General features: G+C 51.4%; 14 protein-coding genes across 14 annotated transcripts; 9 read left to right on the top strand and 5 right to left on the bottom strand.

The window, feature by feature from the left end:
- Nucleotides 1-204: 204 nt before the first annotated feature.
- On the top strand, nucleotides 205-538 carry DSM5745_03017 (translation machinery-associated protein 7; the record flags this gene model as incomplete). Its single annotated transcript, XM_026745033.1, has 3 exons — nucleotides 205-226; nucleotides 292-381; nucleotides 444-538. 3 exons carry the CDS (start codon nucleotides 205-207, stop codon nucleotides 536-538), a joined length of 207 nt encoding a protein of 68 aa, XP_026605899.1.
- A 422-nt stretch (nucleotides 539-960) lies between these two features.
- Nucleotides 961-2,705, bottom strand: DSM5745_03018 (uncharacterized protein; the record flags this gene model as incomplete). The annotated part of the gene is made up of 2 exons (XM_026745034.1): nucleotides 961-2,503; nucleotides 2,560-2,705. 2 exons carry the CDS (start codon nucleotides 2,703-2,705, stop codon nucleotides 961-963), a joined length of 1,689 nt encoding a protein of 562 aa, XP_026605900.1.
- A 1,432-nt stretch (nucleotides 2,706-4,137) lies between these two features.
- On the top strand, nucleotides 4,138-4,953 carry DSM5745_03019 (uncharacterized protein; the record flags this gene model as incomplete). The annotated part of the gene is made up of 1 exon (XM_026745035.1): nucleotides 4,138-4,953. The coding sequence occupies one exon, from the start codon at nucleotides 4,138-4,140 to the stop codon at nucleotides 4,951-4,953; it is 816 nt and encodes a 271-aa protein (XP_026605901.1).
- A 308-nt stretch (nucleotides 4,954-5,261) lies between these two features.
- On the top strand, nucleotides 5,262-5,963 carry DSM5745_03020 (cytochrome b5-like heme/steroid binding domain-containing protein; the record flags this gene model as incomplete). Its single annotated transcript, XM_026745036.1, has 3 exons — nucleotides 5,262-5,271; nucleotides 5,333-5,664; nucleotides 5,733-5,963. The coding sequence occupies 3 exons, from the start codon at nucleotides 5,262-5,264 to the stop codon at nucleotides 5,961-5,963; spliced, it is 573 nt and encodes a 190-aa protein (XP_026605902.1).
- A 507-nt stretch (nucleotides 5,964-6,470) lies between these two features.
- ish1 (double-strand break repair enhancer MSC1) lies at nucleotides 6,471-8,208 on the bottom strand (the record flags this gene model as incomplete). Its single annotated transcript, XM_026745037.1, has 5 exons — nucleotides 6,471-6,945; nucleotides 6,993-7,784; nucleotides 7,832-7,979; nucleotides 8,029-8,079; nucleotides 8,124-8,208. 5 exons carry the CDS (start codon nucleotides 8,206-8,208, stop codon nucleotides 6,471-6,473), a joined length of 1,551 nt encoding a protein of 516 aa, XP_026605903.1.
- An 899-nt stretch (nucleotides 8,209-9,107) lies between these two features.
- DSM5745_03022 (PQ-loop repeat-containing protein) lies at nucleotides 9,108-10,101 on the top strand (the record flags this gene model as incomplete). Its single annotated transcript, XM_026745038.1, has 3 exons — nucleotides 9,108-9,175; nucleotides 9,222-9,479; nucleotides 9,531-10,101. 3 exons carry the CDS (start codon nucleotides 9,108-9,110, stop codon nucleotides 10,099-10,101), a joined length of 897 nt encoding a protein of 298 aa, XP_026605904.1.
- Nucleotides 10,102-10,493: 392 nt separating this feature from the next.
- Nucleotides 10,494-11,404, bottom strand: DSM5745_03023 (nuclear transport factor 2 family protein; the record flags this gene model as incomplete). The annotated part of the gene is made up of 5 exons (XM_026745039.1): nucleotides 10,494-10,607; nucleotides 10,665-10,766; nucleotides 10,837-10,980; nucleotides 11,048-11,112; nucleotides 11,398-11,404. 5 exons carry the CDS (start codon nucleotides 11,402-11,404, stop codon nucleotides 10,494-10,496), a joined length of 432 nt encoding a protein of 143 aa, XP_026605905.1.
- A 290-nt stretch (nucleotides 11,405-11,694) lies between these two features.
- DSM5745_03024 (uncharacterized protein) lies at nucleotides 11,695-14,094 on the bottom strand (the record flags this gene model as incomplete). The annotated part of the gene is made up of 1 exon (XM_026745040.1): nucleotides 11,695-14,094. One exon carries the CDS (start codon nucleotides 14,092-14,094, stop codon nucleotides 11,695-11,697), a length of 2,400 nt encoding a protein of 799 aa, XP_026605906.1.
- A 251-nt stretch (nucleotides 14,095-14,345) lies between these two features.
- On the top strand, nucleotides 14,346-15,519 carry DSM5745_03025 (uncharacterized protein; the record flags this gene model as incomplete). Its single annotated transcript, XM_026745041.1, has 2 exons — nucleotides 14,346-14,458; nucleotides 14,508-15,519. 2 exons carry the CDS (start codon nucleotides 14,346-14,348, stop codon nucleotides 15,517-15,519), a joined length of 1,125 nt encoding a protein of 374 aa, XP_026605907.1.
- Nucleotides 15,520-17,499: 1,980 nt separating this feature from the next.
- On the top strand, nucleotides 17,500-19,668 carry DSM5745_03026 (uncharacterized protein; the record flags this gene model as incomplete). Its single annotated transcript, XM_026745042.1, has 1 exon — nucleotides 17,500-19,668. One exon carries the CDS (start codon nucleotides 17,500-17,502, stop codon nucleotides 19,666-19,668), a length of 2,169 nt encoding a protein of 722 aa, XP_026605908.1.
- A 733-nt stretch (nucleotides 19,669-20,401) lies between these two features.
- DSM5745_03027 (uncharacterized protein) lies at nucleotides 20,402-20,950 on the top strand (the record flags this gene model as incomplete). The annotated part of the gene is made up of 2 exons (XM_026745043.1): nucleotides 20,402-20,570; nucleotides 20,640-20,950. The coding sequence occupies 2 exons, from the start codon at nucleotides 20,402-20,404 to the stop codon at nucleotides 20,948-20,950; spliced, it is 480 nt and encodes a 159-aa protein (XP_026605909.1).
- A 332-nt stretch (nucleotides 20,951-21,282) lies between these two features.
- Nucleotides 21,283-22,105, top strand: DSM5745_03028 (dolichyl-phosphate beta-D-mannosyltransferase; the record flags this gene model as incomplete). The annotated part of the gene is made up of 2 exons (XM_026745044.1): nucleotides 21,283-21,383; nucleotides 21,472-22,105. 2 exons carry the CDS (start codon nucleotides 21,283-21,285, stop codon nucleotides 22,103-22,105), a joined length of 735 nt encoding a protein of 244 aa, XP_026605910.1.
- Nucleotides 22,106-22,259: 154 nt separating this feature from the next.
- DSM5745_03029 (uncharacterized protein) lies at nucleotides 22,260-23,302 on the bottom strand (the record flags this gene model as incomplete). The annotated part of the gene is made up of 2 exons (XM_026745045.1): nucleotides 22,260-23,216; nucleotides 23,267-23,302. The coding sequence occupies 2 exons, from the start codon at nucleotides 23,300-23,302 to the stop codon at nucleotides 22,260-22,262; spliced, it is 993 nt and encodes a 330-aa protein (XP_026605911.1).
- A 506-nt stretch (nucleotides 23,303-23,808) lies between these two features.
- Nucleotides 23,809-26,057, top strand: DSM5745_03030 (transcription factor TFIIIC subunit TFC6; the record flags this gene model as incomplete). The annotated part of the gene is made up of 2 exons (XM_026745046.1): nucleotides 23,809-25,171; nucleotides 25,219-26,057. The coding sequence occupies 2 exons, from the start codon at nucleotides 23,809-23,811 to the stop codon at nucleotides 26,055-26,057; spliced, it is 2,202 nt and encodes a 733-aa protein (XP_026605912.1).
- Nucleotides 26,058-26,882: the final 825 nt, after the last annotated feature.

The following is a 26,882-nucleotide window of genomic DNA, read 5'->3' on the forward strand; positions in this document are numbered from 1 at the left end:
TTCGACGGCGACGTCGCTCGCGTCGAGCTCAGTCACGGGAAAGCCCGAGTTTAGACTAAACCCGTTTAGGACTCAGTCCAGCCCCGCCGCTGGCGATCCTTCTGCTCACTTTTTCCATTACTCCGTACCCTCTCCTTATCGTCGCAAACATCACCGATTCTTCCTCCAAAACTCTCAACCCAAACTTCTCTTACGCATATCACAATGGGTGGCGCAAGCAGAGAAGGTAAGTCTTGCGCGCAGACGCGACCACGCCTCATTTTGTTCCAGCTCGCTAAATCTCTTATCTAGGCGGCAAAGTCAAGCCCCTCAAGGCGGCTAAGAAGGACAAGAAGGAACTTGACGAGGATGACCTCGCCTTCAAGGAGAAGCAGAGAGCCGGTACGACTATCCTTTTGACCTTTCACAAAATCATCATCGCTAATCGCTCTTCGAATCTGCAGAGGCCAAGGCCAAGAAGGACTTGATGGACAAGGCCAAGGGCAAGGGACCGCTGAACACCGGCAGCCAGGGTATCAAAAAGTCCGGCAAAAAATGATCTCGCCGCCCGCTTCTCTTTTACGAATTCAACGAGCCACGAGCCACGAGAGCAAGGGAGGTTCTCTCTACCCGGTGGCACTGATCCCTGCGCTTCGCTTCGCTTCGCATATAAGCGTCTATTGATACCTACTTCCTGAACTACGTCTTATACATACAATCCGCATGTTTTTCTCTAGTAGCATGGACTGCTTCTAAGGATTCATAAAGGAGTCTTTTTCCTGGTTTCTAGGACCTGCGAGATATGAAAAAGAAGGGTATCATTCGCGCACTGCCAGGTACAATGAGATATTACCAATGCTGGGCCAACATATTAAGACGCCGAGAACATAGACCGGCTAAACCCGAAGTAACCGGCATGGTAGCTGAAAACATGCCCAGACAAGAACAAAAACAGAAACAACATAAATAAAAAAAATATAGCTAGCTGGTCACTCGCTTGACCCATAGGCTGCTGCTTGCACCGTAGAAATCACCATCATCGCGCTTCTTCCACGCTCGGAGCAACTTCAGGCCGATGTCATGCTCTTCCTTTTGAATGTCGGCCAACTCGCTGTTGAGACTGGCAACCGTCTTTTTGACTTCTTCACGGGCAGCCATATCGTACGCTATAGAGCTCGGTTGGATGACCTGCGTCAACTCATTGATCATCGTGCTTATATTCGCTTTGCGACGCACGAGCTCGGCCCTCTTCGCTTCCAGCATGTCTATGCGACCCTGGACGGTCATCTCAGCCGGGTTTGGAGGAAGCGCCTTGTTCGAGATTTCGGACGGGGTGGGCTTCCTAACGGGGCGCTTCCCGGGCGCAATAGCGCTAGGCACCGGTCGTGATCGAGACATGATTGAGCGGGTGGTATCAGTAGATCGTTGCGACGCTGTTTCGATGATGCTTGGCGGTGGGCTAGGGGTTATGCTGTTTCTCGGGCTTGGAGTCGAACTTTCGACTTCGGTGGTACCATAGGTAGTCACACTGAAGCGACTTGTGGGTTCGTTATATTCATCATCGGCAAGCGTTAAGTCAGTCAGGCTGGCGCTCAGATCAGGACTGGATACAAGATCCACACGTGGCGGGGCAGTGCTGGTGACGCTGACAGCACTAGCGTTACGGCTCTGAGGTGCGTCATGCCCATACGGCCCCTGCGGCCTTGGCCGAGGTTGAGGCTGCTGCCTGTGGTTCTGTTCGCCAGCGGTGATTATCGTGGTGAATGTTCCGGAACTTCCCACTATAGGAGACGGAGTGTTCATCTCTCTCAGCCGGTCGCTACTCCGTGAAAAATGTAGACGGGATGATGACCGGTTCCTGGGCTTCTCTTGGATTGGATAGACCATGGGTGAGCGCCCACTTTGTCCCCTCCATGGCTCTCGATGAACAAAGGGAGTCGCTTCACCGGCGTAAAATCGATTACGGGATTCGGACGTTTTCTTCCTTGAATGCAAATGCTCCTTGCCCCAGTCCATGAGCTTCGAGCTGTTGGATCGCTGGCGGGGGGCAGATACGTGTGTTTCGAACGAAACATTGCCGGGGTTGACCTGTCCGAACCTCCCATGGTTGCTCGTAGTCGGCTCGCCAGAGAAATTGTCCCATTTTGTAGCATTGGCCTTGGACAGCGGGTTCAACGGTTGGTCTAGTTTTGAGTCGGCGCGCTTTCGAGGCACGGGTATCTGACTTGAGAATTTGAGGCCGCTCGCTTGCAGTGGATCATCTTCTATAGGGGAAACTCGGGCGCTGTCTCGGCTGTTGGGGGTCTTGATGGGAGAGTCAGGAGGGGAGATGTCGACACTCCTCGTTCCTTGAGCGTGGCCATTGGCGGAGTCCGGAGGGTCAAGCTGTGGTGGGAACTGGTGTGTATCACTGATAGAGCGTTGACGATGATGGTCAAAGTTGACTGTGTCCCTCGAGTAAATCGAAGACGGCGCCCGCTGGTTGGGCTCTAGCTGATACGAGGTGAACTGCGAACTGAAGCCGCTACTAGAATTACTGTCAGTATCATCATCAAGTGGCAATGGTTGATGTCTTCGTACGGTGACAACGGCAATGTCGGCAATGCTTTTGCAGAGATGTCTCGTTTGTGATTATTGACTGTCGAAGGCTGGTGGACTCGAGAGTCTGTTAACACAGGAATGTCACTCGAGGGCTTGCGGGTGCGAAAAGACGCTTTTCCCCACATAATGAGCTGGTCTATGGCTAAGAAGTCAGTAGAGGCTCTCTTACTTTGGACCACGGTCTTGCATGGGATGGACTCACCTTGATTGCGTCAGACAACCAACTACGTTTAAGAAAGGTAAAAGAAAGTAGAAGATCCAGGTACTCAACACCTGAAAAAGAATCCCGATGTATGTACTTCAAGCAATTGACATGCCTGCACGTCGTTCACAAAGGATCGCGAACTGACTCGAAGCGGGCTCTCGGGCAACGGTTCATAACAAGGAACCAGTAAAGAGGGGAAAGGCAGAGGGGGCCAAATAAAGAAAGAAACAGTAAGGAGGGAAGCAAAAGCGCAGGCTGAAAGAGAATGGCAAATGCAATACTAGCAACGGGCGCAGCCACGGGCTTGGAGATGAATGAGAGGATAGGAAGAGAAATTTGTTTGCGCGGGCGAACGAGAGGAGGGCCAGGCCAACACATCTGGATAATCAAACGACGCGGATCGATCATGTTCACAGGCTCAGGCTCAGGCACAGGCACAAGATCATCCAGGGCCCAGTTTCAGACTAGCAGGTTCTGGTCTAGCAGGCTATTGAAATTGTGGTCCCATCCATCTGAAACTGGCACGTTATAAATAGTCAACGTCTCCGTTCGCGCCGCGCAACCGACAGCCGCTGTCGCTAGAAAATAAACACAGGCTACGGGATACGAAGTAGATTGGGTCGAGATCTTCTCAGCCAATACATGTCCTAGCCTCCTAGGCCTCAGGGCCCTTCCAGACTCTAACGAACAGTTTCCACCATACGCAGTGTCTTGAACGATGGATTGACGTGCCCCCTTTCGCTATACTCCGAGGTTGCTCTACAAACGCCGCTGCAAACCAATCAGTCCCCGACTCTATAGGTTGCACAGCATTTCTTGAACATTCCGAGGTTATGATACTATTACTGACCATGGCCGGGGCCCGGTTGTCGGATATTGTGGCACCGTGGCGTTTGTCGTTATACATACTCATTCAATCAACATTGGAGTATATTCCGATCTCGATCCAGCGATAGTCTCGCCAGCTGAAAGACTTAAGCATATCAACATAATACTCGACCCGGAGGGTACATTAAATACCCCTAGCCATTTTGATCGTGACCCAGCTTAGAAGTCCAACGTTCCTGACCCAGATTTCTATGTACTCGTGGCGGCCCAGTCGATGCTATCGATAGCTTCTTTTGCACAGGTCCCATCCTTCATCCTTTATGACATGATCCGCCATGGCTGGGGGCGCGGAACAAAGAGCAGATAAGCCCAAGACATCAAATGAGAAATGACATCTAATTCGGGTGTCACATTAACCACGAGGCGAGACAACGTCAGGCTTGTGATAGAATATCCAATGCTTTATTAACTTGCAAAGGAAGCCGACCTGATGAAGCAAAATCTACAACTCCATACCGGCCGGCATGTGCAAACGTCTTGCCATCCTCCAACTCTCCCTGGCACTGGTCACTCCAGTGCTAGGTATCTCCTACCCAGCAACCATCGAAATCGACCTCCTATTTCCCCGGAATGAGACCTACAACAATATGACCGGGTTCCCCATCGTCTTCGCACTCCAGAACGCTGATGCCGCTGGCACATTCGGATGGGATTTCGACTGGCAGTTCACTCGGCTGGACGGAGATGGAAACAATAAGTTCCTGGATTTCTATACCGGCTCGCTGCTAGACGACAGTCCGACATCCAATGATTTCAGATACCAGACCGACGATATTTTGATTGTCCCGGGCAAGATCTACAGCGAAAACAACTACTACATACGCCCCGGTACATACAGCGTCTCTTGGAGATACTACACATCGACGTGCACGAAGACGAACGGCACGACATATATCAATGACCAGACCATGGCCGCGCACGCAAACAGCACCGTCATCTTCACTGTTGTCGCTGACGGGAGTGGCTTGGATTTCGAAATTCCAGCAGACGAATGCCCGGTTTATTCAGGGCAATGGACGGCGGAAAGTGGAACGTCGAGTGACTGTCCCGTTCGCGACCTGGAAGTGCTTGAGCCCTCGGATCCTTGTAAGGCGCAGCTCAGTAAGAAGCAACTATCTTGTCTGCAGAATTGGTTTGCCGGGAATAACGGGTCGCATGTGTGTCATTCCAGTCTGAAGCAGTGGGATGTGTTAAGGGAATCTGCTGCGGCCAGTCTTGTGCCGGGAGTGCCATATCTGTTGTTTTCAGCGCTCCTAGGGATGATCGTGGAGTCTATATAGCCAATATGAGCTCTGTTCTTAGGCTGGAGGCATACTAGTTCAACTAGATGTGGCTGTATATGTCCTAGGTACTGTGTAGTGATAGGAAGCAGGGTTATTTGTTAATGCCTTGCTCCTCAGGCTATAGATCACGTGCCATATATACAGCCAATAGTGCCGTCATAGATTACGGACCACGGCCGACAGTATCGCCGACAAGAAGCAAACACCGTCTTACTCGCACCTTTCTGTTTCTATTTGATTCTCATTCCCAATACCATCACAGTCAATCTCATCGCTGCGCTCCTGCCCTAGGCTTTATACCGACCATGTCCGCAGGTACGCCATCCCCGCTTCCCTTTTTCACTCAGCAACTATATACTAACTTACCCCCCAACAGACGGAACAGCTCCGCAAGCAGAGGTGTCAGTATTCTCTACTATCTCATCAGCGCAACCAAAGCAAGCCTTAAGCTTACACAAATACCTGTCTAGGGCCTCAATCGCCACCCCCATAAACCTTCTCCTCTTCTCCGTCTTCGCCCTCCTCGTCTACACGCAGCTTCGCCCTAAGCCTCCCGCCGTGCTCCCCAAGGCCCCCGCTCCCGTTGTCTTCCGCACCTTCACACCAAAAACACTTCTTCCCTTCAACGGTGAGAACGGCCAGCCCGTCTACCTTGCCGTGCGCGGGCGCGTGTTTGATGTTTCGCCTGGACGGAACTTCTATGGGCCGGTACGCTCCCGCCCCTTATACATGACGGCATTCTATTTTGGCTACGGAACTGACCTGATACGGTGTAGGGCGGACCCTACGAGAACTTCGCTGGCCGCGACGCATCCCGTGGCTTGGCCCACCAGAGTTTCGATAGGGAGATGCTCACAGAGGACCTGTCGGGACCGTTGGATGATCTCAAGGATCTGAATGCGGACCAGTTGGAGAATTTGCAGAGCTGGGAGGAGCGCTTCTCGGAGAAGTACCTTGTTGTCGGGAAGTTGGTTGCTGAGGGGGATGCGGAAGCGCCCAAGTCTTGAACGCTGGATAACGTTGTTGAATGCGGCAAACTGTTCGGTGACTGGATGAATAGTGGATGCGATAAGCTTAGGCTCTCAAGATTGCCTTGAACAGCGAGATTTCGGTTTGATGATAATACTTGGCATGTTTTATGTAGCTATTTCGGGATCTTTGATGGTTGTCTCCATTGGGGTTACTGTTCCTATGTTCTATACGGGAAACGCGAGGTTTTATGGGCAGCGTTTTATTTGCTTGAGAACAATATCTGCATTCGAATTTCCTACTTAATGATACCAGGCAAAGACAGTCAAAGGTGTTGTTTGACCAGGATCGAAATATATATTCTGAACGCCATCAACTGCGAGGTTTTGTACTAGTTGTTCTTCAAGGAGATCATCAATTGATTGACCTATGGAATTACCAAACTATTTCGTAAGAGTAAAGTACAAGTCATAAGAGAGCCGCGCGTAAGCATAAAGAAAAAACGTTCGTTCAATCATGCGCAACTAGCATTTGCTTCGTCATGTTCAGAGTTCAGAGCGAACCTCTTCGGCTTTCTTTTCAGCCTTGTCCTGCAACTTTTCAGCAGCCTCCTGGCCCTGAGCTCTACCGCTCGCAGCACCAATCTTCAACTGATCCAGCAGCCATTGTGCAGCGTTGCTGAACTTCTGGTACAGGGCGCCCTGAGGGGTGGAAGTGCCGTATCGGAACCAGTGAGCGTTTCGGCGAGCTGTAGCGCGGAGCTCGTTCAGCTCGGTACCTTGGTAGACTGGGACGCCGTAGGAGTCGAGGTAGCTCTTGAGGTCCGACTCGGACCAGGAGTCGAAGGTGGCGTCCTTTGCGCTAGCGGTGGCTTCGTTGATGTAAGAGGTCGCGGAAGCAAGCTGGTCACCACCGGCCTTTGTTGCCTTTTCGTACTGGCTCTGAGCTTCCTTGACGAGTTCATCGCGAGTGACGCCAGCGCGGTGGGCGACCTTGGAGTTCACTGAAGAGAGGTACTTCCTAGGGGTTGTTAGCATTGTGCGATGGGTTTGAGATGTCTGACGTACTTCAGGTGCTCAGTGTCCCAGGTATCAAAGGTCCAGGCGGTCCAGCCAGTGGCAGCCTTGTGCTTGTTCAGTCGGACCTTGGCAATGAGCTCGTCGCGCTTGCTCTTCTGAGGAACAGGAACGCCTCGAGAGTCAAGGAAGGCCTTCAGGCGAGAGTCGGACCAGGCGTCAATGGCAGTATCAAAAGCTTCTTGAGACTTCAAGCTTGCATTGTCAGTAGCACGTGCGTACTCGTTACCGGCTCTGGATGTAGCAGCGCCGATGTAGTCAGAAGCCGTGGAGGAAGCCGAGGAGGATGCTGAGGAGGCTTGTTCGACAAGAGCAGCGCGGTGCTTGCGTGCCAACGCAATGAGCTCATTGCGCTTGGAGCCCTGAGGAACGTGGATACCATGCTCGTCGAGGAATCTCTTGAGATCGGAATCGGACCAAGCATTGAATAGAGCTTCACTCAAGGTCTCCTGTGCGGCATTGGCCGACTGGACAATGGAGGCACCGATGCTCTTTGCTTGCAGACTAGCGAGGCGAGTATTACGACGGACGGCAGCAATCAGGCGGTCCCGAGTGCTGGGTTGAGGAGCGGGCCATCCGCGCTCATCAAGCCAGAGCTTTAGATCAGAGTCGCTCCATTGCTCGAACAGCCAGTTTCCAGGGTAGTGAGCGGCTTCGCCAAGTTTCTTGGCGACGGCTTCGTAATTCTCACGAGCCGTCTTGAGTAGAGTGTCGCGGCGACGAGGCTGAGGTGAAGGGATGCCATGTCGGTCAAGAAAAGACTTTAGCTGGGAGTCGGTCCACCTAATCCTGTTAGCAAGGCTACACTGAAGTGGCTATTTTAGGCTTACGTGTCGAAGATCCATTCCTTGGTGTTCTCCCAGCGATCCCCAGTGTGATCTGAGAGTTGTCCCAGCGGTTTCTGAACCTTTAGATCCCAGTTCGTCTTCACAGCGTTTTCGAGTTCCTTGCGATCAGCAGGCGAGGAGTAGGGGATGTCTGGGGTTATAGTCAGCTTGTGTAACAAGAGAGGGGTGTGTGCCAGTACCATGATCAGCAAGCCAGCGCTCAAGCTCGGTCTCGTGCCATTTGTTGTAAACTAGAATTGTTAGCCAGACTCACCACCCGCCTAATCAGACTTACCAGCTTTACCAAACCAGGTGGACGCCCCGACCGCGTCAGCGGTTGCAAGTGTGCACACCAACCAGGTGGCCAGGTGTAGCTTCATCGTTCAAGTCCAGGTCTTTCGTGTGGCGAGATGAATTGATAGTAGATGGTTGTGAGGAGATGATGAAACTAAAATGAGGGAGTGATCCAGAGTTGAGGCTACTGATTCTGGGAGATTATAAGAGAGGAGGAGATGGTTGATTTAAACCAGGATCTTGCTAGAAGTCCACTGACAACGGAGTGACGTATTGGCGCAACAAAACTGCGTTTGGCGGCGTCATAGGCAGTGAAGTGTGGCATTACCTACTGGTCAACCAAATGCAGAAGCTTTTAGTGGTGTCATTGTCCTGGCCGGCCGGGCTGGGGAAGATCAATCGGCGATCTTGCATCCATCATACTCTGTCTGCTGCTCTACTACTTTGCTGAAGCTATATCGATGACGCTATATGGACGCTATATGGACGCTAGTGTTTACATCTTCCAGCCAGAGTCCACCTGTTTCGATAGCCATTCTGTCTGTTTAATATTACTAGTCAGGCTACTACAACAGGTGGGTCTCAGTCTTCCATAGGGGACCAGAGGAAAGGCGGTAAAAGATGTCAGAACCCTGCTTGGAGATCGGGCCTGGCCACCTGACGAAGCTATCCCCTTTTGGTTGGAATGCGGAGACAACCTCCCACTCTTCTCTGTCAACAGACAAGACAAACTACTCCATCGTTTATTCTTAGTGTGGTCAGTCACCGATGCCCTTTGAGGATCTCGGCTCGAAAAAGCAAACAGGCGAACCTGAAAAATCTTCTCCGTTCGGGACCATGTGTTGACATCTGATCGAACCATCTGGTGGTCTGGTAACTGCCGCGACCAACTCATCTCCCCAGCCCAAGGTATCAAGCTCATACTCTGCGACATATTATACGGCCTTGCCGTGAAGCTGCGTTTATACGGCCTAGATATATCGAAATGGGTCCTTCAGATTTGCAGTGCGGACATCTGGTTTCGCCAGGAGTGATGAACTTTGTCCTCTCTATGTATGTTTCCCGTGATAACCATTGCGTCGTCACTGACCAAAGCCAGCCTTATTGTTCTCGGAATCCTCTTTTCCTATCTGCCTCAGTTAATCCGAATCGCTGCGCTAAGGAGCTCCTTTGGAATTTCGCCATACTTTGTCTTGTTGGGGACGACGTCGGCCACATTTGCTTTGGCAAACATGGTGTCGCAACAGCAGACGCTGCAAGATGCCGCATGCTGCAAGGATGTCAGCGGATTATCGTGTTTCGCAGGGCTTCTAGGGATCCTGCAAGTTGCGACGCAGCTGCTTAGCTTCTTCGCGATGTAAGTTCGGCACCCTGTTCGCGGAGTCTGCGAGGCTAACCTGACCTATAGTCTTGCTCTCTTTGTTGTTTTCTTTCCGCGGGAAAAGTCGCCTTCTCTCTCATTGTCGCCAAAAGAAGAACCTACATATCGGACCGCGCTGGTTGTGGCCTTTATATGTATCGTCCATGCGGCGGTCATGCTGATCGTCACCCTTGCTGTCGGCTTCAAGATGCCGTCTTCGCTGCAATCGTGGTCGAATTTTTGCGGCGTCACTGCCGCCATCCTCGCCTCCATCCAATACTTCCCTCAAATTTACACTACGCTCAGACTGCGCTGCGTGGGCAGCTTGAGCATACCAATGATGTGCATTCAAACGCCTGGTGGCTTAGTTTGGGCAGGCAGCCTGGCAGCGCGGCTGGGCAGTAAGGGCTGGAGCACGTGGGGTATTTTGATTGTTACGGCGTGCTTACAGGGCACTCTCCTCGTCTTATCCGTGTTTTTCGAATACCTTGGCCCTAACAAGGGTCATAGCCACGACTACAACAAGGACACTGCTCGAAGTCAGTCCGCCGAAAGCAGCGATGTCCAAGATGAAGACGGTCCATACGAAGAAACGCCACTCCTTCGGGAAAGTCGTTGATACGGCGCTGCAACTTGTCTCGCTCTCGACCTGCTTGCTATCAATGAATAGTCCTTCACAGCAATTTTAGCGCATTCGCCTATCCATGCTATGTAAATGTAAGTTGTTAGTATGTCTTGCCATATTATAGAATAAGTTAGGCATCAGGCAACTCGGGAATGGCCAAATCGATAGAACTGACTTCGAAGGTGCAGCTCAATAATATTCATTTAAGTGAGTCAGCCAGGCGGCGTCACAGAAGTAGGCGCAAGTAGCAGCTATCTCCCTCAGCAGCATGAGCCAACTGGCAAGGGAGCCGGTCTGGAAGTTCCACCCTTTAGATCATAATATTCATAAATTCTTCTCCTATTAGAGCCACAGCCATCCACCTCCAATATCTCGTACATGAACGTCTAAGCGTTGTAAATCAAGCGGAAGACGTCGTTGAAGACGAAGTAGCTTCCAGCGCCATCGGGCATAAGCTGGAAAGTCTGTGTGTAGTTCATGGGGTTCTGCTCCTCATCAACCTGGAACGAACAAGCAAATCAGCCACATTCGTTGTACGTTTGTCTTGATAAACATACCAGGAGGGCACCGGTAACCAGAACCAGGATGCCGCCGTGCTCACCCGAGGGCTGAGCGTCGAGGGTAGCGACCTTGTGTTGCACCTTCTGGAAGGGCAGACCCTGTTCAAGAATATGTTAAAATCAGAGCAAGGACAGCAAAAGATTGTTTGTAAATGAGTTTCCGCCCTACTCCAGCTGAGACTAGAGCAGCGGAACGCAACAGGAATTCAATAACCATGCGGGAGGTACCAGAGGTACTCACGGTGAGCTTCTCAATGATACCGGCAACGCCCTGAACAGCGGAGGTCTCAAATGTGAGCATGGAATGGTCGCGCTGTTGGATACCCAGACTTGTCAGCGTTCCTGTTCGATATATAGCCTAAAGGATGAGGGCAACGTACGTAGAGGGGCGCGAGGCCGGCGCGGTTACCATCAAAAGTCTGATAGTAGAAGGTGACAAATTGTTCTGTGAGAAAGTGTTAGATTTCGACTCTGCTCCGCTTTTCGTTGTTTGTTTCGCAGATAGCAGGAAAGTTGGCAAAGTAATAGAGACGGCGCAACGTACGAGCGATGCTGGTAAAATCTAGAGATAGCAGAAGAAGTCATTAGCATATTTTCGTCCCCATCATTCTCATACAAGTCCAATTGTGGCTTTTGTTGGCATGGAGGGGTTGGATTCTGAGCCCCAAGGAGGGGCAAACAAAACATTGACGGAAATGCGACGGTGGTCGCGGGGACGGAGGGAACATACCGGCCATTTTGATGGATATGGTTTGAGGAATATGTGAAGGAGATGAAGAGAGAAGAGTTTGAATTGGATGCGAAAGAGGTAATAAGGAGAAATGAGAGTGATTGCCCGATCAATAGCCTGAAGAGAGAAGCCTGAGGAGGAATTCCCGAGGAGCGCACAATTGTGGGGCTGGCCTGAGCGTTGCCTTCGAATCTACGGCATCATATCAACAGCGGGGATCTAGAAGTATCTACTGGGGACAGACTGCATAAATGCTCTCAATAAGGTGTCAATCATTCATACACATCATGAATTACTCTACTCTTCCGGATCTGAGTCTGCAAACATGTCCTCTGCTCGGGGCCGTAGTTTGCGAACCGACCCAGCTGGTATCTCCGGGGGCTTTTCAGATGCAGTCTCAGGTCGCTCTTGGGGGCTGTCCCCTTCCTCAATATCTTCAAGTGGACTCCCATCAATATCTTCTAGATCACTGTCCTCCATTGGTTCGCCATCAATGTCACTCATCGGCTCACCGTCGACGTCCATACCTTCCGGAACCTCCTGATCAACCTCCATTGGACTTGGTTTGGCTTCGGAGGGTTGACTTGGATCAAAACGTGCAGCAGACGAGTCTTCGTCAACAGCCTTCCAGCGGCTCTTGTTCTTGGAGAATGCAGCGGCAGCTCGTTCAACCTCAGCCTTCTCCTTCTCTTCCCGCAGTTCTTCCTCCGTGAGCGGCGGCTTCTCGAAAACCTGGAAGAAATGCTCTTGGCTTGATTGCGGAAACACGCACCACCCTTCCCAGAGATGTAAAAGGGAGCCAATGCTACGTTTCCACTTCTCTGCCCTCAGTCGCCCCCAACTCAGCTCTTTCTCTAGCCTCCCAAGGTGTTCAAAGACCTCATGTGCTTTGAGTGCTGATTCGAATAGCTGTCGATATCGCCAGGCATGTCGCACTCCGCTGGTTGCGGATGAGGAAAGGATGTCAGATATCAGGTACAAGCCGACTAACTTTGCAGAAGACGTATCCAGCTTCTCCTTCCCTGTGCCATCTATTGGCGCTGCAGTGGCATCGTCACCGTTCTGCTCCTTGCGGGCAAGTCCCTTCTCCAACTCGCGATCAGGGTTCGCCCCAGTGTAAGCGTACGGTTCGATGATGTTTGACACAATCATCTCAACCACCTCATCGGCTCCTGCGCCCGCGTGTTTGATAGCGAATGCAGTGACCCGCGCCACATCGCCTTTGCGTAGCTTTGCATGCGTTGTTGGAAGTCGTGCAAGGAGGTGAGCCAATTTTGCCTTTTTTAGAGGATTCATATGGCCCAGCCCTTCATTGCCCGCTCCAAGTCCGTCTGTGGGAGGCGCTCCACTCTGCTGACGTCGGTCTTCCTCTCCATCGGACATGTCCTCATCCGACGAATCATAGTCGTCATCAGAGACAAGTTCATCCAGCCGAGTGGTATGCTCAAAGGTAAGGCTAGCTTCTGGGTATTTCCAGCTTGCGCCGCCTTCGAATATCGGTAGTAGGCGCCCTCGTTGGTCTTTAGAGCGGCCATTTGTGATAATATCCCATAACTTCCACCGATAATATACCCCGCTAGGGCTTCTTGCGTCCCATAGCCAGGCCCATTTCTCCTCTCTTTGGACTTCCGGTCGGCTCATGAGGAGAGCCTCGAACTCGGGCCCGTAGTTTAAGAGATTCTCCAAGGTCTTGTGGATCAACCTCAACTGCTTTAGGTCGGATGGTGCTTTCACATCCACTTGCAAAGTAGAGCTGCTGCCACCATAGGAAGGCCCATATGAGCTTGGAGGAGCAAACCCACCACGATGGAGACCAGGCGGCGGGGCGCGGTTCAGTCGACCCCCTAGTTCCGGAGCCACTGATTTTGCGCCAAATGGTAATGTGCCCGTGGACGACGGCCCGATTGCAACAGTCGAGCCAATCGCAGCAGATGACAGATGCCTCGAGATAGACAAATAGTAACCCCATCCTAGATACCGGTTTTGCAGAGCACTGACGCTGCTATCGATATCAGAGGCGGCAGATTCACTAGCAAGGGTCACGATAGCCGACACTGATTTTCTCTCGGTAGCGGTCTGGCCCGTAGGTCGTAGGAACTTGACATTATCGACGTTGAGCACCGTGGGTATCAGAGACTTGACAACAGATTGAGACGTCCCAGGGGGTAGAGACGCAAGATATAAGGTCGGCTTAGCCGCAGCTTTCTCAGCTTCCTTCGCGTCCGCAGCGCCCTCATCCTCGTCGTCTGAGGCGCGAAAGGCAGATGCCGTAGCCGCATTGGCAGTATTATCAAATCCGAGCGTCCCTTGCGCAGAATCTCTATTCCGGTGTAAAGGCTGAAACCCCTCGTGGTTTCGTTTGCGAGACAGTGATGGCGGAGGTGGTCCCAGTGTTCCAGGACCGCTCATGCGCGGCCCGGAGCTCGTGAAATGCCGCTTTGCAGGCCCTCCTCCAAAGCCAGTGTTCCTGTTCCCGAATCTGTTTGGCTTTCCCTCGAATGTCGAGCGCTCGGGAGCTGGTGAGTCATCTTCAAATGATTTGACAAAGTCTTCGTAAACCGCAGCTGTCTCGGCGCGTTCGCGGGCACGTTTGGCTTCGGCTTCGGCTTTCTGGCGTTCGAAGAGCGACTTCTTGGCTGGGGCAGATAGCTTCGACGGCACGTCTGGGAAAGCCTTGGGTTTGAAATTGTCTGCCATGCTAACAAAGCTGCAGATGTAGTCAGCCAACCATCAACAGTATCACAGGGTGCGTGTCGAATGTCAAATCTCAGCTTGCACAGCGAGTTGTCATTGGAAAGCTGTCCCGCGGACTCGGAGCGGAGGCGGCTACTTATACCTGAAAATTCAGGCACCTAACTTAATACGAGAGTACTGTCCCTTCGATTAGACTACAGTCCTCAAAATCTCATCTCTTCGTCAACTCTGCATAAGACAGTAAAGACAGGAATATGGCTGCTTCTCAGGTGCAATCACTTCTCCGATTCCTATCGCAAGATGCCAAAGTGCCCTTAGCGACGGCCATGAGCAAAGTCAATGAACTCCGCAAGGCAGACCTTACAACGTACGGCACAAGTTCCGACAGGTGATGCGAGTTACTGACTTAATTGTAGCGCCCAAACTATATCAAACGGAGAGCTGAAGACATTACAGGAAATATTCAAAGACGATAAACTCGCGAAGCAAGTGCTCAATGCGGCAAGGAGAACGTCCAAGAAACGCAGTGCTCCTACAGAAAGCACAGGTAATTCACGCCCGAAAAAGTCTAGACCATCATTACAAGGAGGTGCAGCTACTCCATTTGCAATTGAAAGTGCACTGGCCCTTCCAGTCTCAACAGCTAGTGAAGAAGAGCTGTCGAACATAGTGCTGCTCACAAATAGAGCACCACTAGTACTTGCCTTTGCTGTCTGCGTCTTGAAATATACAATGCCCGAACAGCCACTCTCGAGTAGGCTTAGCCTGGCTCAAGCTGTTGTCAGCGCCAATAGCCGCTCCAAAGCAGTCAGCTTAGGCCTTGAAGGCGGGAAATCTGCTGAACAGGAAGGATGGGGCGAGGGCCAACCAACAGTTTCGGTTCTGAATCGAGACATCAAAGTGCTGAAACGGTGGGACTACAACCCTCGAGAGGGCCGATCCGCAGAGGGATTTCAGGATGTGGACCATGATATATTAGGGGAAGTTCGTACGGACGATTCAGAAACAGCGCCGCCACTTTGGGGTATCGACGTAGAAGCGTTGAAACATGCAGAATCTCATGGTTCGGAAGCCACTGCGAAAACAAACACGGCACTTCCTATCTATACCCCTCAGTCAGCACGCTCATATCTCTTCAAATCATTCCTAAGAACCCCCAGCGAGGCTAAAAAGGAATCAACGCCACCAAAAACAAAGAGCCCGACACAGGTCGAAGTGGAAAGGGGAGTCTGCCTGGGTTACCTCCTACGGTCCATTGATCTGTTGTGTCAATCATGGGCTCCCACGTTGAGCGCGGATGATCTAGATAGACGTGCTTGGGCTTGGTATGTCCGGGTCAGGCCCTCGGTACATAGTGGAATAGAAGGATGGGGAGAAAAAGGAGCTGTGAAGCTATCGGAGATTCTGGCCTTGAGAAGACAGTCATGACCGCCTGGTGAAGTTTGACCGTTTGACAAGATCACCAAGGCCATTGGCGCTTCGTTCGATGACCATGTTGTTACGGCATGAAACCGCTAAAGACAGGGCATTCCTGGTTTATCGGCGCCATTCCACCCATCTCGTAATGGAATTCGGAAACCTCTTGTTGGTCCCAGGTAAGCACAAGTGGCCGTGGCCTACTGAGGTGTTATTACTATCGACTTGTGAGATTAATGATCATAGTGTCAGCGAATATACGATCACTCGCTGTACAAGGCCACGCCGAAGCCGTCGAACACCCGCTGGAGCTCCAGCCGACTCTTCTTATAGCCTGCATGTTTTAGAAAGCCGATATCGATATCGTTCTTTATGGGTCTAGAGAGAACGGACTACCAGCGCCTTGCTTTTCTTTTCTCTCTTAGAGAAGATTGCTAAACTGTCACGATGCAGCAATAGAAAAGCTGACAGTCCATGCATGCATGCAGTTACGAGGCCTGAAACAGTGTCTCGTCCTCGAATTAGAGGCCACCCTCAACCGGGTAAGTTTGCGTCATGCGAAAGGGATTGAAAGTGAACGAAGGGGGCATGTCACAATGGTCAGATAGTTGATCCCAGGGTAGAAAGGCTATCTGTCAATTTGACTTAAAAAATTGCAGAGTTCCATGGGTCAAACTAGCTACTTGACTTGATGCACCAAGTCATTCTAGAATACTCTGCTATGCATTTAGCACAATGATTCTCTCATACTCTGCGGGTTATCTTATTGAGGGGTTGGTGCGCATCTAGGAGTCGGTCAAGTGACTTCACTGCCCTCCTTGTCTGATGACGACGGTGATTAGTCTTCCGGAATGCAGAGAGAAGGCTCACCCTTCAAGGGTTCGTCTGTCACAACTGGGCTTCTCCGGATTCAGGCATATGCATAGCGTTCTTCGGAACAGACTATGATACAAAGGGATTATTTGGCAGCCTTGCAGGGCTACAAGGTTCCACCACGTACCCAGATCCGACGGTTCTTCCTCCTTTTGAGTTTGGACAGAATTTGTCCCTGCAATCATGATTCGATTGACCAATTTGGTCATAATCCAAATCCGCTCGGATATTGGTTGCGAGAGCAAAGGAACCCTGCTTTTGACGAATTACTGTGGTTGAGCGTTGAAGGTGCCAAGGACCGGCGGGGAACAATCGGTTTGAACGACCAAATTTAGTCACTTTAGTGACATGTTCCGAGTTGGACTCATGATGATAGGTTGGTCTTATGTTTCTATTCGATTTTTTGGCTTGCTTTCACAAACATGCGGGTTTGCGGCTGCCGAAGACGATCCGGGTCCCCGGGAGGATATTCGTTCGAGACTTGGTAAGCTGGAGACTGAGGCGCAGCACGCATCACTAAGGATAATCGGGCCAAGTGGAAGGCTGGAAGCGTAGGAACTTGACTAGAGACAAATCGCTCAATGTGCGGCCAGAAATAGCAACCCGGGTGCCTCGAAAACTAAAGACACATCTCATGAAGAGATACCTACTCTTGGAGACAGCTTCCAAGGTTGTGTATGCAAGTGCCGTTGTTGGACCGTGGGCCCGCGACGATTCGCTCAGCCAAGGCCACTTGAACCAAGCTAGTCCCGAAATCGACGATTTCCTTCCTCAATCCTCAGGCTGCCACAGTCACCCTCTCCCAATCCTCTGCTCCCTCTCATCAGAGAATCTACCCTCATCCACCACTAACGACCATCCATCCCGACTCTCTTACGCCATCTCGTACGGACTCTCCCGGTCCTTCTAGCTCCTATCAATTCTCATTTCGTTCTTTGCCTTGCTGCGAGCGCCGCAAGCCCATTCATTCATCCTCAACGCCTCCGCGGCCGTTCCCGATCGCTCCTTTGCCGTGGACCCGACGACCTGATTCCAAGTCAACCTAGGCGCCGGATTGACTCGAAACGCCAGTGTCATTGACCGAGCAGATCAGAGAGCCCGTTAGGGCTGTATAACGCCATGTCTGGGCGTCTATCTTCTGATCACTCTCGCTCCTACTCCCAGTCCTCTCGGTCTCGATCGGGCCCTCACGCCCCTGATTCAACGCAACATCCATCAACGCCTGGCCGATCGTCAAATCCCAATGTTTTCGCGGACGAATACTCACTGGAGCCTTTAGAGTCGGAGCAGTCGACGCTTACGCCGCGAAGTCCGTCCGTTTCATCCATTGCCTCGTCACATACCCTTCGATCTTCATTACCCCATCACCACAAGCCATATAATACGTCAACGAACGACAATGATAATGAGCTACTAGAGAATCCGTTTCGGGACGATGCTCGTGTTTCTTTCGAAGAAGATACTGCTCGACGGTCCAGTCTACCACAGAAAGGGTTTGACCTGTCGTATCGCAATTCCGTCACATCAAATTCGACAGCTCACTCGACAGCGCAACGTAGCCAAAGCACCTCGTCCCGCTTCTCTCTTCCACCCCGTGCTATGAGTCCTTACACCGGTGCCACAGGACCAAGCCACCCGTACGCGATGTACCCGCAGGTCGGAGTCAGTCGCTCACCCAGTGTGGCCACTACCTCGACCATTCGCCCAGTGGATGGACCTTTGATTGATTCAAACGCCCCGCAGCACCCGTACGCAATGTACTCACAGAACGTGGTAGTGGAGGAGGGCTTAGATGATCCAATTATACCTATGGGCTTTCCGGGACACAATCTTGAAGCGTATCATAGACCGCCCAATCGCGCGGCTGATGATGTCGGCGATCTGATCGGACCGGATGGTTATACTGAGCAGCTTCCGCCTTATACTCGGTACCCTGAGGGTGCTTCGCCAAAGCTAGAACCGTCGGTTGTTGCACTCCCGGATGCCCCGGCTATCCCGTCCCAACCTAGCGGCAGCAGCGAACGAGACGCCGCCACCTCGGATGCATCTTCGAGAACAATGGTTCCTGGGGCAATGACTGCCGGCACGGTAGCGGCGGGATCCATGGCTGCCGGGGCAATGGCTGCTGGGAACCAACCGGCTGAACGTGGAGTCGGAGCCCCAGCCGGACAACCACCAACTGGGGTTATGGCATTTGAGGAAAAACTAAAGAGAAGGGGCCAGAAGAAAGTATGCTGTGGTCTACCGGTTTGGACATTGGTTTTGATATCTGTTGTCATGCTTGTTGGAGGGAGCATCGGAGGTGCCATTGGTGGTGTCCTAGGGGCTAGGAAAGCCGCAGAGGACGCAAGTGACTCGGATGAAACGCATATTACAACTGTGACCGTCCCTCCTCGGACGGATGCAACGCCCATAACTGCCACCCCATACAACCTACCACCTATTCCTACAGGCCAGTATGCAATTCCAGCCGCGCCAAAGAATCAGTCCAAGTTTTGCATCCTTGATCAAGATCAAACTCCAACATGGGGTTGCTATAACCAGAAACCTATTCCCATTGAAATTGGAGGCGATGAGAACGATAGGACCATCGATTTTTACAGCAACCCACTGCCACAGACCGTGACGTACGGTGCCCAGGCGCCTTTCTTCACCCAAGACTCAATGCCTCTTGAGCTGGTGATGGATACGAGCGATCTTAGTCTTGGACCCGCTCTAAACTTTTTCACCTTTTTTGACAAACTAATTGTTGTTCCCGAAGATACATTCTCTACATCAGACTTATCTACACGGTCTGTTTCAGAAGACGAAGTATTCGCTGGTGTACACCACCGCAGGCGCTCGAGCGACGTGGGGGATCGACCGTGGTTTTGCTGGTGGAATAGTACTGCGATGGAGTTCTTCCTCTACGTCAATGAGACAACCAAAGAGTCGCGATACTCATCTTCCGAGTCAAGCTCGAGCAGCAAGTCGAGTGATGACGATGATAGCGAAGTTTACACAACTGACTCTCTCTCAAGACGTGGAGATAGCTCGCTATCAAATTATCCACGCAGAATCAAAATGGAAGAAAAGCGAGATAACGCGGAAGCACACGCCCCCTATTGTCAACAGATGCAAGTCATGGATAATGGAGCATTCGCAACGGTGTCTCCTGAAACAATCGCAATCAGCGTGAATGAACCAACGCCAACATCAACATATAAGGGCGACGGAAGTGCCACAGCGACTTGGACGGCAAAAGCGCAATATCAAAGTATATGTTATTGTGTCTCGTTGACGGACTAGCTTGGCTTGCCCCAGATCATATGTGATTTCAAAAGCGACGGCTTGTGTCATGGCGGCGGCGTTATTAAGGCATTTATGGTGCTTATATGAGCGAAGGTCACTTCTCATGTGGCTATATGATTTAGTTCTCGGCGCTGGTCTGACTTCTTGTCCATTAAGATGGCATGTATCTTGCTTGGTTCACTATTACCCTTTTGCTTCTGGTCTTTCTAAGTTCATGATATCATTATTTCCATCGGTTCTGATGCTTTGCCATGCCTCGACCGGATTTTGTCTCCTTTTTTTTTTTTATATTTACACACGGCGTTCAGTGATATATCACGGTGCATACTGGTCCTCGGATTCCGCCCGGTCGCTTCTGTCTTCCTACTGATGCTGAATCCCTCTGTGTTCAAAGTTCTCCATAGTGAATTGTGCCCTTGGGATGTGTTGGCTTGGGGTCAGCCTTTTGGGATATATATACAAACTGATGTATATTCTGAAATCATTTTACTACATGGCAGCGTAATCTAGACCCCACATGCTCTAGTACTGCTCCTTTAGGGTGACCATCTTCGCCGCATAGAGCGAGAACTAGGAAGTAATGGCGACGTCATGGGCCATGGTCATGCTCGGCAGACTACCATAATTCTACCCACGCCTTCATATAAATTGAACGAGCTTCATACATTCTCTCAAGGTAACTCAAAGACATACTTGTCCTTACCTCTTCTGAAACAAAACAGCAACAATTATGACCTCGCTCCTCCGCAGCACCCGCTCTATTAGAGCCGTCAACCCTACAACCTCCCGATTCCCCGTCTTCCTTCAACAACGATTCAACGGCCAAAGCTCGTACGGCAACGGCGAGACCAAATCCGAAGATGACAGAAATGCACCTACCCGCGACATGGAGCACCCTGGTGTGTACATCCCTCAACAGTGCCGCCTATCCGTACCACCCAGTTGAAGAACTAACACTTAACTATTAGGAGCACCACCTCCTGATGTCGGCAAAGAGAATCCCTCCAAGTCCCAGCCATCATACAAGCAGGACAAGTCCAGAAAAAACGTGCTCGAGGAGGATATTCCGAACAGACCGTCCAACAACGCCAAGCCAACGATCCGCCAGTCCTCGAATGTGGATGATGATGGGAACGTCAAAGCTAATGTGCCTGACGACGTTAAGAAGCATAATGAGGAGATTGATCAGCGTCATGACAAGCCGTATAATCGAATCCATGATGACGGGAAAGTTGGGAAGGGGTTCTGGGGTAAGTTGGACGGCGCGGAGGGTTATTGATCAGTTCATCTGCTATGTTCATTCTGTTTCTGTTTGACCTGAAAGTCATGAGTGTATGATACTGGATTGAGTGTAATAAAATGTGAGAACATGAAATGTGATTGTGAGCCGTAGATAGAGTTTCGTATCGTTGATGTATACTGTATAGTTCAAGTCGAGCCGGGTTCGGGCCAGATTTATCAAAGGAGCTCCTTAGCGACCGCGGGCGGATCTCCCGTCTTTGGAGCACCCCGACCCCGACTTGAGCCCTTGATCAACTTCATATCCTGGTCCTGTAATTGCATTGTATCGCAAGCCAAATCCGTCGCTCATTTATTATACTCACCTCAAAGATGGCTAAGGGCAACAAGTACTCCGTCATCCTCCCGACGTACAATGAGCGGAAGAACCTCCCTATCATATGCTGGCTCCTGGAGCGGACATTTCGCGAGAAGTGAGCTGGCCCCAGACTCCCATAGTTCCTGTTCAACTGGATGGAAACCGGCGTGAGAAAGGACACAAGCTAACGAATTTCTCAACAGTAACCTGGACTGGGAAGTAATCATCGTTGACGACGGCTCCCCCGACGGCACGCTCGAGATCGCCAAACAGCTCCAGAAGGTCTGGGGCGCCGACCACATCGTCCTGAAGCCACGCGCAGGCAAACTCGGCCTTGGAACCGCCTACGTGCATGGCCTGCAATTCGTGACCGGAAACTACGTGATTATCATGGACGCCGACTTTAGCCACCACCCCAAGTTCATCCCGGAGATGGTGCGCATCCAAAAGGAGACCGACGCCGACATCGTCACGGGCACGCGCTATGCTAGCCGCGAGAACATCCAAGGTGGTGTGTACGGGTGGGATCTGTTCCGCAAGTTCACGTCGCGCACGGCAAATTTGATTGCTGATGTCATGCTCATGCCCGGCGTTAGCGACTTGACGGGGAGCTTCCGGTTGTACAAGAAGAGTGTGCTGGAAAAGGTCATTTCTAGTACGCAGAGCAAGGGCTACAGTTTCCAGATGGAGATGATGGTCAGGGCTAAGGCGATGGGGTACAAGGTTGCAGAGTGTCCGATTACGTTTGTGGACCGGCTGTATGGAGAGAGTAAGCTCGGAGGCAGTGAGATCGTGGAGTATCTCAAGGGCGTCTTTAACCTCTGGCTCAAGGTTTGATTCATGTCTATACCATTATTTTCACCGCTGATTTCCTACTATTTGTCTGTGATGACCACCGCATCTACCTTTCCTATGTCTGTATATTAATGCTCTCTATATCCGTCCGAAAATTTGTTCCTGTTACTCTACTTTTGCCCACGTTACCCGACTTTTAGAGCGCAACCCGGTTGAGATAGCTCAGGATGCGTTTGATCATCCATGCCTGGCCTTCGTCTTGGACATTGTGGCTCGCCCCTGGAATGATTCCACTAGCCTCATCATCCCACTTCTTCTCACCTCCCGCATTTGCTGCACGCTTCCATCTTTCCAATAGCGCCTTCTTATCAACCCCGGCGGGGGCATACTCATCGTTGCCAGAATAAAGCGCCACAAGAGTCGTCCGCAGCAAGCCTCGCGCGGCAATCTGCCCAAACGTCTCACCAAGCCTTTCATCCGTCAAATCCGAGCTAAACAAGTCATCTTCAGACGGCTTCTTAGGGCTCTCCGGACTCGCAAGACTCCAAAATCTTCTTGCATTTACCGGCGTGGCAGGGTCCATACCGACCAGACCCGAAAGTTCAATAGGACAAATCGCGCGGGCAGGCTGCTCCCGCGCAAATCTGACAAGCTTATCATACGCCTCACGGGCCTCCGAGCTCTCCTTTGTGGTTTGCAGCATTGACTCCCGATCCGACACTGGTGCCTGCATGATCGCACCGTCCACAGCCGGGCGGGCGAGGCCGTGTACGCCGTCAACATCGGGGTTGCGCGGGCTCGGGTTCGCCGAGTGCAGGTAGTGCAGAACATCCTGGCTTCCCGTTGAGTGGCCCATGATGACGACCTTCCCAGCACCATTACTGCCGGTAGTCTTCTGCTTCAGGTTGCGGACATAGTCAACACATTGGCCGATCTCTTCGACGTCTCGGTCGAGACTGCCTATTCCCCAGCCACCATAGGTAGACGAGAGGTGGAGATGAAAAATAGTCCATTCGGTTGGCTCTAGGGCCTTTGCAATTTCCTGGACGTAGGGAACTGTATAGAGACCGTCTGTGAGGCCGCCGATGAAGAGCAAGCTGTGCGGCTTGGAGGTGCTGGATGAGTTGAATTCGAACGCTACCAAGCGAGGCGCCTGTCGTGAGTCAGCTATCCACACCCTGAAGGATAGGCCATGAAGCATACATAATTGTGCAGGGTCCCTGGGTACGATACGTCCATCTTGATTAAGGTGCTGCTATAGTTGGAAGTGAATGGAAGCTATCAGTTAGCGGGGTAAAGGTGATCCAGGTGCGGGCAGCCCACCGAATTGCTAATGCTGCAGGTCTGAATGACAAATGGCAAACCGCCTTTCTATCTATATTTGTGGATATATGTATATGAAGTTCTGAACCAATACAAAAGGAGCTATTCAATACAATCCAGCCAATGCTAAAGTTGACCGATAAATACGGACATGTACGGCAGTGGTAAGATAACGCCAAGATAGCCGCTAAGCCTGATCGGGATCTATGATTTTGCGATTCGAGGTCCCGTCTCGGCATCTTGTCTTGATCTTCCACCCTTCTTGTCCCTTAACATCTCATTCTTTAAGCATATTATTGCTGATATGCTTTTTTCCAACTGAGCTCTAATAAAGCAGCTCCTCATAACAACCTATCTACCTACAGAAATGCTAGTCCGGGATCTTTTGAAAGACAACTCGAAAGAGCTGCTCAAACGAAAACATGCCCTCAAATCGTAGATCCGGTCGCTTGTCCGGCGTGCGGAAAACTTACACTCTTGACCCTTTTGCGGATGAGGACTTGGACCCAGCCATCTTCGGGGAAGAGAACAAGGCCCCGCGGAAGCAGGGCAAAAAGCCGGTGGACGATGATTCCGACGAGGAATTCCAGGGACAAGCAGAGGAGGAGGACCCTGATGATGAGGTATCTGAGGAGGAGGACCGCAGAGCTGAGATTGCCGAGGATGAAGAAGCGGACGAAGCTGTCTTCTCAGCTTCAGAAGAAGCAACACCGACAGCCAAAAAAGCCCGTCATTCTAAAGGTCCCCAAAGACCAGTGCGACTTGATCAGCCGAGATCAGCTAAGAAGCGTCGGCCGGATGGAGCTATTGTGCTTGCTGGTGATGAGACTCATTCTCGAGGAGCATGGAACCCGCTTGAGCACGTGGGAAAGTCAATTCATCTGCAGGTAACGTTTGGTCTTGATGAGAGGGATCTCCTATCTGTCCTGTATACGAGAGATCGATGGTCAAGAGGAGTTGATTCTTCGTTTCCAACGCGGGTGTCGCTGGACGAGGCTGGGAAATTGCCGGACTATGCTTATGGTTCGACGTTTGGTGTTGAGCCGGCTGATATTGAGAACGAGAGAACGGCCGGATGGGACTGGTATTATGGGAACGGGCCTGGAGAGCGATTTAGAAAACGCCAACGATTCGAGCAGATCACGGAAAGGGAAGCCCGTCAGACATTTTTGCCTACGCCAAAGCAGGGGAACCATACTGTGCTTATGGGGCCAGCGGGTGACCAAATGGAGTTCAATCTAGGCCAGTACGACGTTTTCAACTTTGGAGATGCTTGGGCGGAACTCAAAAGTCGGAGCAAGTCTCAGACTTCGCAACCTAGCAAGAAGCGACAGGGCTGGATCCTCAATATTGGACAGCGCATTCAGGCTGTGGCTTGGTTGCCAAACCAAAACGGTCGTGAACAGTATCTATCGGTGGTTGCTCCGATTTCAAACGAACAGAAACAAAAGTATCCAGATCCATTGAAAGACTACGCGGCAGCAGCATTTCGCTCGTCCGCTCCTTACCCTTGCGCCTTGCAGCTTTGGTCCTTCAGAGCTAGCGAGTTTGGCGGTCTCACAAAGACTATTGATATGAGTGTCGAGCCCAGCCTACGCTTGGTTCTAGGTACCAAATGGGGCGACTTGAGGCGAATGGCTTGGTGCCCTATTGTTCGAGAGCCGCGGGATCAAGATGACCAAGGCGGCTACAGAAATCTAGGTCTCCTTGCCGGAGTCTGGGGCGATGGTTACGTCCGGGTACTTGATGTCAAAATCAATAAAGACCCTACAGTGACTGGGTTCTGTGAGTAGCTTATGTCGAACAATGGTTACGGCACTAACCTCGTAAAGACAGAATCGACGCGCCTGTGTATGAGGCAAGGCCGCCCAATACCATATGTACATGTGTGGCATGGCTATCCTCCAGTGACATTGTTGTGGGTTGCGCCAACGGCTTTGTTGGTGTTTACAGCATTGCGCCGCCGCAAGAGTCCACACTGCCCTATTTTTACCATCCCATCCACACATCTTATGTCCTCAACGTCGCGCCCGCTTATCCGACCCATGCTCACCTAGTGGCAACCACCTCCATGGACGGCGACACCAAACTAACATCAATCATTGACCATGAAAAGGACATGGTCGAAACAAACCGCATGAGAGTGGGCTCGCCGCATCTGACCTACTCGCCATGGGTACACTCATTTGTATCCAGTGATGAAAACGACTTTGTGCGCATGTTGACTGTACGGCGCTTCTTTACCACGCTGGCGGTTGCTCGGATGTCGAGCACCATCTCTTCTATAGCGACATGCAGCCCCTGGCACCCAAGTACACTTGTCGGATGTTCCGGGGGTTCCGTAGTTGCGTCAAACCCTCTACGAAGGCTACTGCATGCCAAGGAGAAGCAGTGGCAGCAAACCTGGTTTTCGCATACCTGGATTCGAGGAGAAGACTCGGGCAGTGCTGGGACAAGTCGCTTCTATGATGGGTTCCGTGCTGAGAGCATCAGTCTACTACGGAATATGACAGGCGACCGCAAGATGGTTAATGGGACCATGGTGGTTACCATTCACGAGGAGGGCACGCACGTCACGGCGCTGTCGTGGAACCCTAACCAGTCATGCGCGGGATGGGCAGCTGCCGGATTGGGATGCGGACTGCTTCGAATTGAAGATCTGGCGATGTAGCCTCATGATGTAGCTTCATCGTCGTCATTTTCGATTCTTGGCTGTCTTGCTACTATGTGCGCTGAGTATGACTGTTTGAAGTATCTGCCCACGACTACAGGGTTTCTTACGTATGCTATGTTCACCTTGCATGGCTGGGACCGCTCGGTGTAGTAAAAGGATGATCAATGACGATCAGTGCTTATCCCGCTAGCTCAACGGTGATCGCACGCTCAAAACGCCATGCATAGGCGAAGGTTCCAAAGAGCAACCGGGAGAAAGCGGGAACAATAGCAGGTTTTTGCATCAAAAGCCGCTGGTTTGCCGTGACTTACGTCAACTCCCATTCTGAAGAAATCTAAATGCATCGATATGCAGCCCGATGTACTCGGTGTCCTAGGGCTTGTCGAAGGAAACTACTTTGCCTCGACGAAACGAAGTTTTACAAAAGTAACATAATGGCATAAATTCATGACGCTTGCATACCACTAATGTTCAGGCAACATGCACATAGAAATTTGGTTTACTTGGGGCGATAAACCTGGACTGATTCAAACTTCAGTATGTATGCATTGTGTGTTCGAACGGCAGCACTGCTCTACGTTGCGTGTCTGGCAGATAGCAGGCAGACGCGTAACTAAGAATAAACACTTGCTGCCTTGCCTCTCATGGGCCGGCTCATCGGATTCTCATCGCCTGCCTTCTGCTCATTGTGTACGGACTCTACGGTACCGGTGCTGACCGTGCCACACCGAGTCGCACAGCCACAGCCAGGGCTTCCAGGGACCGTCGCCTTTGGAACGAAGCATCTAATTTTACTCCGTAAACTTTCCAAAACATTCGGCC

The sequence above is a fragment of the Aspergillus mulundensis genome (assembly GCF_003369625.1).
Source record: "Aspergillus mulundensis strain DSM 5745 chromosome Unknown scaffold_2, whole genome shotgun sequence".
NCBI lineage: Eukaryota > Fungi > Ascomycota > Eurotiomycetes > Eurotiales > Aspergillaceae > Aspergillus > Aspergillus mulundensis.